The 15,543-nt window shown below is 37.4% G+C and overlaps 1 protein-coding gene across 3 annotated transcripts in view; it reads left to right on the top strand.

The window, feature by feature from the left end:
- The first annotated feature begins 8,880 nt into the window (after positions 1-8,880).
- Positions 8,881-15,543, top strand: part of ABCC5 (ATP binding cassette subfamily C member 5) — a 259,944-nt gene continuing 253,281 nt past the window's right edge. For all 3 annotated transcript variants that reach the window (XM_053710320.1, XM_053710322.1, XM_053710321.1), the window contains exons 1-2: positions 8,881-9,004; positions 11,663-11,839. In XM_053710320.1, coding sequence (XP_053566295.1) covers positions 11,711-11,839 — 129 coding nt within the window. In that variant the 5' untranslated portion in view covers positions 8,881-9,004; positions 11,663-11,710. The remainder of the gene's footprint in view (positions 9,005-11,662; positions 11,840-15,543) is intronic.

Here is a 15,543-nt window from a genome sequence, read left to right as displayed (position 1 = left end):
ACCTGATAACAATAAAATCTAAATCCCTAATAATTTTCCGCAACTCTGTATAACAAGGGAGTCTCTGCAACCAAATTTGTAAGAATTTCCAATTGCCGTGTTTTCTTGACAGAGATATTTCCTGTTATAGCAATTAAAGTCTTTACAAAGTCAGTATAAATTGTGTAATATTCAGTCCCAAACTTGGCGGTTCAAAGTAAGAACAAATGAGTGTTGTGATACTTAGCGTATGAGTTACCTTCTCCCTTTATGACAGGTTCAGTCACTGCTTCTTTCCTTGATGCGACTGCAAACTCAGACCCGCCGCGTGTAGTCGGCGTCTGACGTCACTGCCTGGTCTTTGATCTAATTCGTTACAAAGTAACAATTCGGCTCTTTAATTTTTCAGAACCTCTGTATTCCAACGAGATCCTGCACTTAGTGTTGTACACGCAGGAAAGGAATACTTGAAAGATGTGATGTGGTTGTTGTTAGTAGTGGAAATAACCCGGGTTATACTGTCATAACAGTTTTCCAATTGCTTGAAATAAAAACTTTTGAAGAGTCACTTGGTACCACTGAGGGTCACAGGAGTCACTGGAGGTTTTCACAAATAATAAACTTTGAATAATCAACTAAGGAAATTTTATCTATACATACACACATAGTGTCAAATATTCACACATTAGATTTCTTAAGCTTTCACTAGCGCCCTCACGTCCCGCCCCAAATATTAAAAAAACACAGGATTAAGGGTTAGTTGACCTATAGAACAGACGCTGCTAGTATATAGAGTAATACAAATGTTGAGGGCAGTTAATGAAATGTATTACAACCAATATGCCTATAAAAAAAAACCAAAAAGTGATCAATCTGATTGCCACATCTAGGGCTATACATTGAGGTTGATGAGTTCTAATGAATAGAAGGCATAGGGGGAATTGCACTTTCTATTGTATTAACAATTTAAAGTAACAGGACTTAGAGATAGTACATTAGTAGCTGGTTAACAGATCAAACTCTTATTATAGCTGAATAAGCAACAAGCTATTCTTTAACAAAAAAATATATGCTTGGAGTATATACCAACAAACAGTAGGTATTAGGAAGCCCTTAACTGATTGCAATAAAATACTAGTAAAATAACAAAAGAGTACGTTAAACACTTAAATTATATGGCATGTCTTTGGTCTGCCAAGTGGGGAAAGAAATTCTCTCAATCAGTGAAAAGTACATGTCCATTATCCATTATAGTAGAGGTCTATCTGTTGCTGCATAAAATTTCCCTCTTTTAGCCAACACCAGAACGATTCTTAGCTGGTGAATTCCAATTCATAATAGAGTCCCTCCAGATCAGGAGTAAAGCTTCCTCTCCTAGAAAAACGGATGAGCATTTAGATGCATCTAAAGACCGCCATTCTCTACCAAGATATCTTCCCCAGGCAAGAAAAAGTTACAGACAATCTTCTAGGCCCGCTGCAAGAGTCGGCCGCCCTACTGCAGCTGCATGTGAGGTCTCATGTGAGGAGATAGATATCGGCTTCACGTTGGAAATCACTGTAGCAATGGGGTTAGGGAGGTTAATCTGAGTATATAGCTCTATAGTTACAATGTCAGTTATTCGCCTTGGATGAGCACAAGCCATGTGCGAAGTCTCGAGATATGTAGCTGGGAACTGTTTTGTGACTGGAAGGAATGCAAGTAGTGCAGTTGCATTTGCCTCCTGATTGGTTAATCTGTCAGCTTCTTCAGCTGCGCAGCCATTTTTAAGTATGCAGATGAGATTGTCAAATCCCCTCTCTGCTTTACGATCGAGTGCCAATAATAGAGTTCGGGTAGTTGCATAGAAGTCCTCCATCCTTAATAAGTAGTAGTATGTTCCTGTTTTACCCGGGGAACCGGGGGGGGGGGGGTTACAGTAGATGAAATAGAGAGGTCTCCTTCTATTACAAACAGTCCAAGTTTCAGGGTTCCTGTTCAATCTAGTTTCATCAAATTAGTTCAGGTAGGCACACCAACCACTTATGATGCAGATATACCCTTCCCTCAATGTTGATGGCTGACTGGGATGTATATTATCGGCTTATTACCAATATTTTGTCAGGAGCCTCTGGATCTGCAACCGATAATGGCCAATGCTTAGACACGCCCCCTGGATTCTATATCTTAAAGTTTTGAGGATTAGATCCTCAGTTCGATATAAAAAAAAAAAGACTGCTGCACATGGAAATATAAAATAAAAAATGTATTGCATTCTCGTTAAAAGCTTAGAATAAGCATGGAGCAAGAGCATAGTCTGACGCGTTTCGGCCCCTTAAGCATAGACGGATCCTTAGTCCCCTTTGTGTATACTCATCTATTGTATAGTGGTTAAAAAACACTGTAGTGTATACTATTTAGCACTCCATAACATTGTTCCACTATAGAAATTTGACAAATATGATCCCCTATTGTGGGGAACACAATAAAAAAAAAAACCTTTATTGAAAATGTATAATTGAAAAAATAGGAAAAAGAAATTAAAAGAAAATTATGGAAATAGGATTATAATAATAGGCACGATAGTTCCTATAACATAATACAATATTGTATGGGGGATAGTAGGTGTGCACCTGATAACTTGTGGCCCGCAAGATATGAACACTATACTGTATGTGATAAGAGGGTAATATTAAATATTCTCTGATGCAATCATAACCATTATATCAGATTTATTTTCCAAATAGTGAGGTGGTATAGCAATTTTAATAGCCCATTGTAGTAAAAGCAGTATGTCTGCTAAGTAGTTAATAGTGAGACTTCAAAAGTGCAGTAATAAAATACCATATCATTAAATAGACATAAATTGTTGCAAATTATTCTATGTTCTGTGCATGGAGAACCTGTTGTTATATAAACAGATACTTCAATGTTATTACGAAAACTAGTTTGGTAACAAAACAATGTTGTTATTTTGCATCAATGTATCAAATATTCACCATAAACTATTTTGAAGCAGTATATTTACTAAGTATTAGGTAGTTGAACTGAAAAGTAGCAATACTTTTTGATAGCAGAATACTTTTTGGACTGATAAATATAATCTGAATGCTGTAACTCTGTTATAATGACGAGATCATCTCACCTGAGCTTTTGAATATTAGGCCCTGAGTCTCTTCTCTGATACATACATTAAAATATTGGCCTTTAGATTTAGTTTTTTAGAAATGTTTACATTTACATCTTAAAGCATAAAGAAATATGGAATTGTGTCTTCTTATACCAGCAATTTACAATAGTTCAAAGGTGCCAACATTATGAGGTCATCTAGTCTTAGGTTCTGAGGTATATAGAATTGTTCTACCTAGGACCTTTTTAGCGGGTGCACCACCCGGCTGCTTTTTTTTTTTTTTAATTTTATTTATGACCAACAAAGGGTACACAAAAGTAATGTACATATCATTATGCCACGCAGGGCGAGAAAAGAAAAGTTCTGCAACAACACAGCATTACAATGTAGATTGAGTATACAACATTAACATGAAACACGTGTTCCATTACCAAAATTCACTACGTTTCAAACAGGTGAGATATCAGTATAGGCATCTTGGATAAAGCGTACACATAGCTATGCCACACAGGACAAGCGTAGGTAAATACTTCAATATTGCATAATTACATTGTGCTTTGAGTATAATAAACCCGAATTTGAAATGTGTCAAACAGATGATACTTGTTATATACACCCTATGTGACCCCATTGTTGGGTTTTTTCTAATTATGACAAAACAACAAAACAAATAACAGGACAAACAAACAAACAAACAAAAAAAAAGCACAGAAAAAACCCTAAAACTATAAACCTAACCTTAACAGTTATAGCTCTTAAGATGCCTTTAGCCTAACAATACTGAGGTTCCGGGGCTATCAAAAATAAGATAACCATGTTGTGGCACTATCAAATGCAAACCAGGCTAAATAAGGTATATAGCCTCTTTTTGTCAAATCCCACTTTGGAAGCTTTTATGAGTGGCCAGAAAAGGATATAAGTTATTACATACATGGGCCTGCCACTGTACAACAATAAAAATCTGCCATGGTAAAGAATATCTAGAGTACAATATAGGAGATGCTTATTATGAATTCCTGACCAGGAAAAGCCAAAAGGCAATCCCCTATATTAGACATTAAGGGTTCTAGTCATCCAGATACAGCACGACTGTCCAATGCCTGTGTACCTGTGCGTAAGAGGCATAAACCCAACACCATAAAGCGATACAAGGATGACATATAAGGGGCACAATTCATAGTAGGGAGTAGGAGGTTGGTACACATGTTGTGATGGGTAATAGCGAAAATTAATGATGTTCATAAATTGGCAGTATCTGTTAAAAATGAAAAGTGTAAGGTGTAAATCCCTGCCCTCTCAGCAATCTGTAAAAAAATTGTCGAGGTTGCGTTATTAATTAAGGCAGCTACAGATTATTTGCGTTATGCAAGACTCCACCATAAGAACAAGGAATCCGTTTCAATTACTGGAGGTTTGCTCTAATGACAGGCACATGTTTGGTTATTTAAACTGGCTTTTTATACATACAGGGATGTTGAGTTAGCATAAAGAAATATTAGTGCCATAAATGGGGTGAAATGTCCCTCCAAGTAAAACAAGGAAGTTCCCCAAGTTCTATTTAAACAGGCAATATAATTTGAGCAATAAGACCAAGGTGAAATATGTGACTTGACAATATTTGGTACATTAAAGGTATAGGGTTTGAGAGGTCTTTGTTTCCCTCCTGTGTAACTAATGCACTGCACATAATCTCTGGATTCTACATGTAATCTATTAAAGGGTACATTTATGGTCGGCGCATCAGTTAATCAAGGTTTAAGTACAGAGTAGTAGGTATAAAGTGGGTTTAGGCTATTGACACAGATACAAATACGAACATGGGTGAACAATCAATGCCTTAGGGTCACCAGGATATTAATGACACACATCCAAACGATACTGGGTCAAACAAAGTTTCTCTATAAGGTCTAGCACTAAGCAACACACAGTGGGTTTGGGAAGTCAGAGCACAAAATGTGTTATGTAATGGGAAGGTGTGATAACAGTCATAATTTGACAATAGCAATCAATAATACAGATAGTGGAGCGCATACATCGTTGAATTTTAGGAAATTTGTGAGGGCAAAGTAAAATTTAAAGTGGATACTCTGCTAACAAAAGGGCTGTGAGGTAGGGAACAAGAATTCCTTATATATTAAACAAAACAGTAACAAAACTAATTGAGGACAGTCAAACACTGACATCTAACTGTATGAAAGCATGCGCTTAGAGACACAAAGCCTGTAACCTAATAAACAAAAATGTTTGTGAGACGGAGATTAAATGTAGGCACATGACAATTGATCTGAGTTGGATTTGTCTGCAGTATAAGAGATAACCTTATAAAGTGCATAAAAATATGACATCCATAGAGTATTTGTAGGTAAATTCCCTGCTATGAGGTTGCAAGCGCTGCTTAGACTGAACAGTAGAAATGTGCTATAACCCATAAGGATATCTCAGTCATCCCCAAACCGTTGCAATAAAAATTTAGTCTTTAGCTATTAACAAAGCAGTCCCATATATATCTAAAACAGAATTAAACCCTTGTGATGTGTGTTGCCCGTTCCAAAGTCGGCAACAAGTACAGAGAGACTGTGGCTCCGCAGCAAACATGCAGTACAAAGTAGGTAGATTACCCGATTCCAGCCCGAGTTAGAGTTAAATAATCACAGTCCAGCGGAGCACGGCCTGCCTGTGGGGGACAACAGCCGCCATGCTGCTTTCCATAGACGTTAACGCCTGCAACGAAATGCGGAGCCCGTACAGAAACAGTGTGCTTTAGTGGATCAGGCGCAGTGGCGGGGGTAAACAAGGCGGCAGTGGGCTCAACAGGAGTAGCGGCCGCGGCAGAGTATGCGGGGTAGTAGGCAGCCTCATTTCCAAAGCCCGGGCCAAGGTCCGCAACTGGAGCCGAGGGGGCCGTCCAACAAGCCATACAGGAGAGCGGTAAGCTGTGCTCCAGGCATTGAGTCGGCTGTGTGGCGTAAACCTCCCAAATTGCCTGGATGTTAAGTTCTGAAGGCACAATCCACCGTGCGCGGGGCAACGGAGGTGGCAGCAGGCTCTCCTCTGGTCTGGATTTAAGTTCCCAGACAGGCTCCACTAGATATATAGCTGGAAGCACTGTTCCGCTTACCGGTAGATGTGGGGCTCTGGAGCTGTCATGAACAGCCATGAATGTGTCGGCTCTTGTGATGGGCGCAATGGCTAGCCTCTCCTGTGGACCAGGTTGTTTCTCATTCGATAGCAAGGCGCATAAGTCAGTGCAGGCATGCACGAGTCTCTCTAGCCTTGGTAAAAATATGTTTTGTAGTTCCGCTAGGATGTAAGAGCCAGCAGAGCCTTCTTTGATGCTGGAGATCTCCATTGTAACTGGGCAAGAACTTTATTAAGAAACTGGAACTTTGTTAGATGTATGTACAGTGTGGCGGTATTGTTCCCGCCACTCAGCCCAACGGCTTTATTCTTCAAAATGACGTTCCGGGTAGAAGAGTTGTTAATCCTTCTATCTGCTAGGTGTTCCCGGACAGCTTCCCTGTCAAGGGAGATGCAGATGGCGTAGATAGGTAGCAGCAATATTAGCGTTAGGAGTAAATTTCCTCAGAGCTGATGAAGCCTGCAGCCATCTTGTAGGGCCGCCCACCGGAAGTCCCCACCCGGCTGCTTTTACTGACCACCCAGCTAAAATGTTAGCCAATATTAAGCTAAAATTAGATATTAAAAACGCTCAATTTTTATTGCATAACTGATCATAAAAAAATTATGTTAAATTGTGCAATTATCTTTGTGCTTTGGATATTAGAAAATTATATTATTAAATTCTAGAATACACTGCCCCCATCAGGCTTGCAAAAATTTCTGTGGAGAACACTGTATAGTATTATCACAGCAGAGAAGATAACCCAAGTTGCAACATGGCAGCTCCCATTGTTTTATAGGCAATAAAACTTTACTATTATTTTGTCAATATTTAAACTAATGAAACTTTACAAAATACATCTACATGATATTCTCAGACTAATCTTTTCTTTGAATGCATCATTCTATCTAGCATTTATTAAGTGTTTAATGTCCCTTTAATACTATTGCTGCAAAATGTCTGAAAAATAAACAGGCAAAGGCTTTTAGACCAAAACCAGTGAGTGTGAAGTCCTTTTTCTGTTGCAAGACTGTGTGTCTATACTGGTCTTTTCTCCTTTACAGCTAGTGAATGTGAGAAACATAACTAGAAAGAAACAAGAGACTATCTTTATAAATATGATTCTTATATTGTTGATGTCAATAATTAAAATAAATAAAAATACTTCATTCCTATATAAAATGTATGCAGTAAATCTGTTAGCAGAGCCTACACTTTCTATATAAAAACGTCCGAAAATTCTATGGCTATAAGTTGATCACTGTGGTAGGTGGATATTGTGCTGGCAACTTTGAGCTTGTTTGAAAAAGGAATTGATACATATGGGTGTTGAAATGTACTAAGCAGTTGCCCAAATTAGAAATTGTCTTACAAAAGGCAGCTAGTACAGTACAATAGCTTAGAAATAGCATTTTAGTAACCGGTGCTCTGACAAAATGCAGACGGACAGTTGGCCAACAGCATTCTGTCCGACGGACAGAATGATGAAGCATGTTCCGAGTTCGGCTGATGGCAGATACGCTCCAGAGTGCTCTGTTCTAATCAGAGCCTTGGGCGCTGCAACCGCCTCTGGGAACCTAACCATGGGTCCCAGCCCGCACGTCTTGTAATTCTCTGTCTGTGAAATTATCTAACTATTGAATCTATCTATTCATATATCTATCTACTGAATCTATCGAATTTATCTATCTGTCTATCTATTGCATCTATTTATCTAATCTATCTACCTATCTCGAGGCCGGACTGTTATCTGACAGCCACTTGTGTATCGGACTATTATCCGTCGGCCAAATGTCCGTCTGCCAAATGTCTGTTGGCCAGATGTCCGTCGGCTAACAGTCAGGTCACATTAGTAACCCCCCCCCCATAAATTCACAACCACTGTCCATTGAGCAAGACAAGAGCCTACTTTTTGTGTGTGTGCAAGTTTTAGATCAGAGACGTTTGTATTGCATATAAAATGCAATGATACACCAACATTAATACTCCGTGCATTACACACCAATGGGGAAATAACAAAAGCTAGTTTACATTTGCTGATGTTTCTGATGTGAAAAGATTGAATCTCAGGCAAATTTGTATTAGAATACATTTAACTATTGTGTTTCTTTTAAAACGAGCCTATTTTTTAATATTGCGTAACTACACTGCTTTATTCCATCATAGCGATGACTGAAAGACATTTCCTATTTAAAACCGGTGTGGCATAACACCGGTGGCCTTTAAAACGTAAAGACGTGCAATAGGATCAAAGGGTTTAAGTATATAATGTCTGACTCTCCAACTAGCAATTGTTTTGTCATATAAAACAGTTTAGAATTATGTACATACTTTGACATTATGGAAACGTGATATAACAGTGAACGTCCTATTGCACCCTGTAATTTTAGCATTACAATGACAGGCCGAAAGTCATTGTCACACCCTACCCCAAGATGGCCTCCTGTCACATATCCGCACAGAACGTAATGCCGCATCGTAAAAAGATGGGCGTAGCTTCCCAACTTGCTGTCCCTTATATGAAGACTGATCCTGCCTTTCATTGTCTAGAGGCATTGATGGTAATGTAGTTCACATATATAATTTTTCATTTAAACGGCTGTTTTATAAAACTACATTTCCCGTCATGCACCTGACATGGTCCAGCCTTATGAGTTTTGCGCACGCGCAGTTACGATCGCTCTGACTCCCCCGCAGCCCGGCTGCTTGTTTTCCTGAGTTGATGAGCTGCAGCATAGGAGTCAGAAGCAGAGACAGTGACAGCATCAGGCCTGGAGCATCACTCATATTTCTAGGTAATAAGGCAACAGTTCTGACGGTTAATCTGTTTTATAGTCACTTAGATAAAGGAATCTGCTTTTAAAAGTAATTCAGGGCACTGGGATGACATAATGAGCAGTCACGTATGTAATGCGGTTTTGTTTTTTATATGGGGACTTTATGAGGTGGCTTGGGTATTAGAAATAGCTTTGTGTGTGTAATAGAGAACAGGAGGGGCTATAATTGCGAGATCCTCGCTCACTCAGTCATTGAGCAGCTCTAAGAATGCGACAAAGCTGTCATATATATTTTTTTGTATATCTGCATATGAAAACATCGCCCATTTAATCCCCCAATACACACAATGTGGGCAAATGGAATATATTCTACAAGCTGCGGCAGATGCTTAATGCTATTTGTTTTTCTCTCCATTAACAAACCTCGTAAGGATGACCAAAGCCCTGAATAATAAATATAGCTCATTAGTAGTTGATGTGAGATCAGGCATCAGAACGGTTTTCTTTATTTTGTTTTATGTGCCAGTTATGGGGAATTCTTCACCCCCCCCCCCTTTAATATTAGTCTATTAGTCTTTAGCTCACTTAATAGCAGGGGGTTCATGCATTTTAGGTACAAAGTAGGTTGCAGTGTATTTTTGGTAAGAGTTGTAGTACCCCCGTTAACCTTGTTTCAAGCAGTCACCTAAAGCCTCTATTTTTTCTTCTCGAGTCCTAGCAGCATCAGGTGTTTATGCAGAAGTAAAGCTGTATTCGAGTTGTCATATTGTCCTACCCCTTTTGTTTTGTTTTTATTTCTAGTATTGGACAGCAGGGGGCGCTCTCTGTATATCGGTTTCCTGCAGTACCAGCTCCCTTTTACAATAGATTGTGTCCATACAATGCGTTTTCACTGTAGAGAATGATATGCGATTATTTTTAAAACTGTTAGGAATTCATCCTTCCGTCCTCTTATATTACATAGAGCCAGCGCTATACAACGCGATTAACAAATGTATTCAATAGATTATTTGTTGATCTTATACATTTTGTCAATACAGTGTTGATGCACTATGTAGAAACATCGGTAAATGGCAATCTCCGTGGATATAAAAGCATTCAGTTTTCCTGAATTATGTTTGTATGTGGCCTTGCTCAGGACAAGGTGACCTGTATCCAGCATCTGAACATGTAACAGATTAGTCATCCAAGTGCTGTGCACTATATATTGTGCAAAATGTTCAGGGTTCAAATACCTTTTTATGAACAACATCTGGCTTATAGCAAATATTTATCAATCGGGAGTTATTTTTAAATTTGTTTTATTTGACTGTGCTCCAATCCTGACTCCACAAAATGTTCCTACTTTGTTTTTTTCTTTCCGTTATGAAACATATCTCTGTGATTCATTATCCCAACAGGACAACCTCAGTTTTAATATATTTTTACCAAAGGCAAGTGGAACTTTAACTGTTTCTATCTCTGAAAGGTGTAAATTACAAAATAAGGTATATCTTACACATATATATTTTTCAAAGAAATGATCATAAGCTGTTTTAGTCTTGCTGCAAATGTATTATAAATATATAGAGGACTAAAAAAAACCTACTTCATATAGAATAGTTTACTAGCTTACTGTTAACATTTAATGTCTAACTCTTTTTCTTCCTTGTCTTGCCTATAGTTATAGCACTGCCAATGCAATCATTTTTGTGTATCCAAAATGTACATTCATTTTTAACTTTTTACAGTTTTAATACATGTAATATTAATGTATTACACATTTTATGTGTTTATTACATGCACAACCTCATATTTCAGTTTATCTTTAGAATATGGTTGCATATATATGTTGGTGTTTTATTTTTATTTGCATTATTGTAGTATAATTTTAAGCTCTGCAAGTTCTAAATGAATGATTACTGTATGACTGTACAGTGATGTCATTGTTTCTCATCAAATATAAGACACAGACAGAGAAATTGATTTTACCCGTGTGCTGCAGGATTGATGTTGACAAAGATCAGTCTACCATATTTAAAATAAAAATAAATTTAATAATAATGAGAATTATTTTTTTCTCACAATTTCACATTTAAAGAGACACTGAACCCAACTTTTTTTCTTTTGTGATTCAGATAGAGCATGACATTTTAAGCAACTTTCTAATTTATTCCTATTATCAAATTTTCTTCATTCTCTTGGTATGTTTATTTGAAAAGCAAGAATGTAAGTTTAGATGACGGCCCATTTTTGGTGAACATCCTAGGTTGTGCTTGCCGATTGGACAGCACCAATAAACAAGTGCTTTCCATGGTTCTAAACCCAAAATTTGCTGGCTCCTTAGCTTAGATGCCTTCTTTTTCAAATAAAGTTAGCAAGAGAACAAAGAAAAATTGATAATAGGAGTCAATTAGAAAGTTGCTTAAAATTGCATGCTCTATCTGAATCCCGAAAGAAAAAAAATTGGGTTTAATGTCCCTTTTAAAGATGATTATTCTGCTGATGTGATTACATCCTTTAGATACTCTGATGAATCTCATGTGATCTAGCTGCAAAATACATGTAAAATAAACTCAAAATATTTTTATAAGTCACTGAAAATGTTTTACTATTAATTAATATAAAACAAGTCACTTGTGCTATTTAATATGTCAGGTATATGCTGTAACTGATTTTTTTTTTTTTCTTTTTTAGAAATTTGTCAGACGCTGTATTTCTTTCAGCACTCAATGCTAGGGGAAGATGAAAGATCTAGATCTAGGAGTGGAATATGTCATACCCAGTCTGGGTTACAGAAATGTTCGGGAACAAAACAATCAAGATGAGAAAAAGGAGTCTGAGGATTTCAAATACCAGAAAGCAAAACTCAAGGTTAGCAGTTCCCACTACATATACAGATTTTAAAGTATTAAAATCCGACCAGTATACAGGATATTATCTTTTAGACAGTAGCAATAAACTAAATTAGCACTCCAAACTTTTTTTTTCTTATAAATAAAATTGAAGTACTGTGCATCAAATGTTTCTATGTTTAATATGAAAGTGCAGCATTTAAATATTAATTAATATCTATATCAGCTGTGCACTTATGAGTACAAATTCATCATATTTGAAAGCTTTTTTTATTTAGATGGTAGAAGATGTTTGAGCACAATGTCATTTTAAAGAGGGTATTTGGAAAAGTGTGTGTTTTAGAGAGATTATCTGTGGCATGTTTGTGAGTAAAAATGTAATACACAATAGTAAGACCCCAAAAACACACTATTGGCCATGGGATCAAGGTAGATAGTTTTGCCAAAAGACTATATGGCTCATAAAAAAACAAGTTTGTAGCTGGCTTTGAATGTTTCAACCCATTTGTGTTTATGTAATTTAAAAATATCCTTACTAAAATAACCTAATGGGTAGTTTGCTTGACCCAACACTTTATAAATAGAATTATTAAAGGTATATGAAACAGTACTCCTTTAGTAAAAACAAATATGCTAAATTAGAGTTACCCCCCCCCCCCAAAAAAAAACCCACAACCAGATTGTGTAAAATACAGCAAAAAAAACCCAAACTTTTTCTCACTGTATCTACTGTCCTCAAGGAAATGAGGGAGTTGACATGTTGGTAATTTGTCAGGGATGGAAAAACCCAGGAGCCAGGGAGCCACTTGCTCCTAGAATTTTACCTCTTCTATCCAGGCCCCCCCCTTTGGACAGGGCAAGCAAGGCACTGACCCCAGGCCCTGTGCAGTCAGGCCAATGCCTGCAAATCCGCTGTTTGCAGTAGAGCAGACATACTCAAACTTTCCCCTCCAGAGGTTTTGCAACTACATTTCCCATGATGCTCAGCCAGCTGATATGCTGGCTGAGCATAATGGGAAATTAGTTCCAAAACCTCTGGAGGGCCAAGTTTGAGGATGTCTGCAGTAGAGTGTGCAATCGGTTGCAGCAGACTCCTGCATCTAAGGGTATACTGAGAAAGTAGTGCAACTCCAGCTCAGCCCCAATTGCTGGTTGTAGTGAGGGCTGAGCAGAGCACAGAGGGATGGAAAGTTCGGGGCCTCCTTTGGCCCAGGATAAGAGATGAATGTGGTCCAGGAGGGAGGGGCTGTGTCCTCACAATGAGATGGTCCATGCTTAGTTATAAAGAGAGTGCAGGATACACAGACTACTTCCTTCAACCATCACTTTTTTTCCTGGGCCTTCAACAAAGCACCACCAACCTCCTACTCACCATGAGTAACCCCAGCATTAAAAGCACGTCCACTTCATACTGTCACACTTTTACAGGTCCCCTCTTGTCCCCAGTCTCTTATACCTCCTCCTCCAGATTCTAAATCAGGAGTTCCTGGCCACTTTCAGCAATGAGGAGGCTGCATCAAATGATCTTTTAAGAGTAGGCTTGTAACATTGTGACAGGAAGTAATGGACCCTGCACAAATTAAGTTTTAAAAAATAAGATTTAGAGTGTAAAATCCCTTTTAAAAGGATGAATAATGCACATTGCAATGATCTATATTAAAGGGATACTAAACCCAATTTTATTTTCATTATTCAGATAGAGCATGGAATTTTAAGCAACTTTCTAATCTACTCCTGCTATCATTTTTTTCTTGGTATCATTATTTGAAAAAGCAGTAATGTAAGCTTACGAGCCAGCCCATTTTTGGTTCAGAACCCTGGATAGCGCTTGCTGGTTGGTGGGTACATTTAGCCACCAATCAGCAAGCTGTACCGAGGTGCTGAACCAAAGATGGGACGGATTGTAAGCTTACAATCCTACTTTTTCAAATAAAGTAACCAAGAAAAATTGATAATGGGAGTACATTTAGAAAGTTGCTTAAAATTGCATGCTCTCTGAATCATGAAAGGGGAAAAAAAATTGGGTTCAGTATCCCTTTAAGTATAACAGACTGCTTAGTGTGTGTTTTATTGCAGTAATGAAACAGACTGTTCTACATCACCTTAAACAGTTTGCCAGTATCATTTATTTTAGAATGCTGATAATATAGTAAACAATACTATTTTGTAACATAGGATTAGTTTCAGAGAGCCATGTAATTAAAATGGTTAAAAGTTACTGAAATGGTGCATAATTGCCAAACAGTTAAAAATGATATGTGGAAAACTTATGTACATACAATAATATTTTATTCCCTTTTGGTAAACCGTGAAGAAATAGTCCATTCTTACATGTGAATTGATCCCTAAAAATTGCATTAATATAGTGTAGTTTAATAATCAATCAAAGTTAATAATACTACTGAGTTTTCTGAAGTGAGGCAATGCATTGCATGACCAGTTTCCTCTAGAGTAGTTATACATGAGAACTAAGCAAATTTGATAATAGAAGTAAATTGGAAACTTTTTTGATATAGCTTTCTCTGTCTGAATCATGTAAGAAACATTTTCGGTTTCATGTCGCTTTAAATTTCGCCATGCAATGCAACATCCCAAGTGGCAATTGCAGATGGAGAGGCTCACTACCTGTAGAGAGAGTACATTTTCCTATATACATGGCTGACATTTTAACAAACAAAATAAGCCAATACCTTTGTGCTTTATTAGTTGCACACCATTTGGATTTGTAGTTTTGGGGGTTTAAACAGATCTTTGTGTACAGTTACACATAGATAATTAATAATGTACAGGATTCATGGTAAATGAAGCTTTAAAGTGTAGATGGCGTACACACTGTAACACATGATTTCATTGTTGAAAATGCTGTGATTGGAGTTAAACAATACATTTTATAGTATGTTATATAGTAGCAGAGGACCACCCCTTAGTGTAGCATTTTTTTTTTATTGTTTACACTATGACAAGGCTGGGGTGCAGCCCATCAGAAGCATACAGCACGTTGTATGGAAAGTTATGGCAGCTCTTGCTGTCATTAATTAAATCTATCTGGGTGGAACTGCAACTGCGCATGTGCAGTTTGCTGTGAGTTAAAAAAGGAAATCTTTTATGTTATAGATAGAGAGTCAATGTTTACTTCTCGTGACAGTAGATACTGTACTCTGTATGCCAGGACCTTATTCCGTAAAGACTTTAACAACCAGTAGTTTATTCATATTATAAGTAAGTAAAATAGTGTGGCTATTAATTATTTATTGCTATCTAGGACATGATTACTTTGAATATTTTGTAAGTCTTGAGGGCATTAACATGTTTGCTAAACTTATATATAAGTATTATTTTTGGAACTAGCAATCTAGAAATTATTCATACATCTATAATGACATTTTGGTGTGACATTTCAACGCACTACAAACTTCACTTCCGCTGTTGTAGTCAAAGCCCAATACATCCAATTAATAGCATGCCAAGAACACAATACTTTCACTTTCCAAGCAGAATTGGTATGCTTCTGATTGGGTGAGCCATCCTTTTTTCATAGGGGTGAAAAAAAATGCTAATTATAGCATTTTCAACAATGAAATGTTGTTTTACTGTGTGTACTGTATCTACATTTGAATACCTTGCACATGCATATAGTGGAACTTACTATCACTTTAAATCATGGGTTTTCAAACCTGTCCTCAGGCGTCCCCAACAGGCAAGGTTTTCAAGATTACCTTGGAT

This window comes from Bombina bombina, chromosome 4, assembly GCF_027579735.1.
Source record: "Bombina bombina isolate aBomBom1 chromosome 4, aBomBom1.pri, whole genome shotgun sequence".
Lineage (NCBI taxonomy): Eukaryota > Metazoa > Chordata > Amphibia > Anura > Bombinatoridae > Bombina > Bombina bombina.
This window is presented reverse-complemented; position numbering and strand designations above follow the sequence as displayed.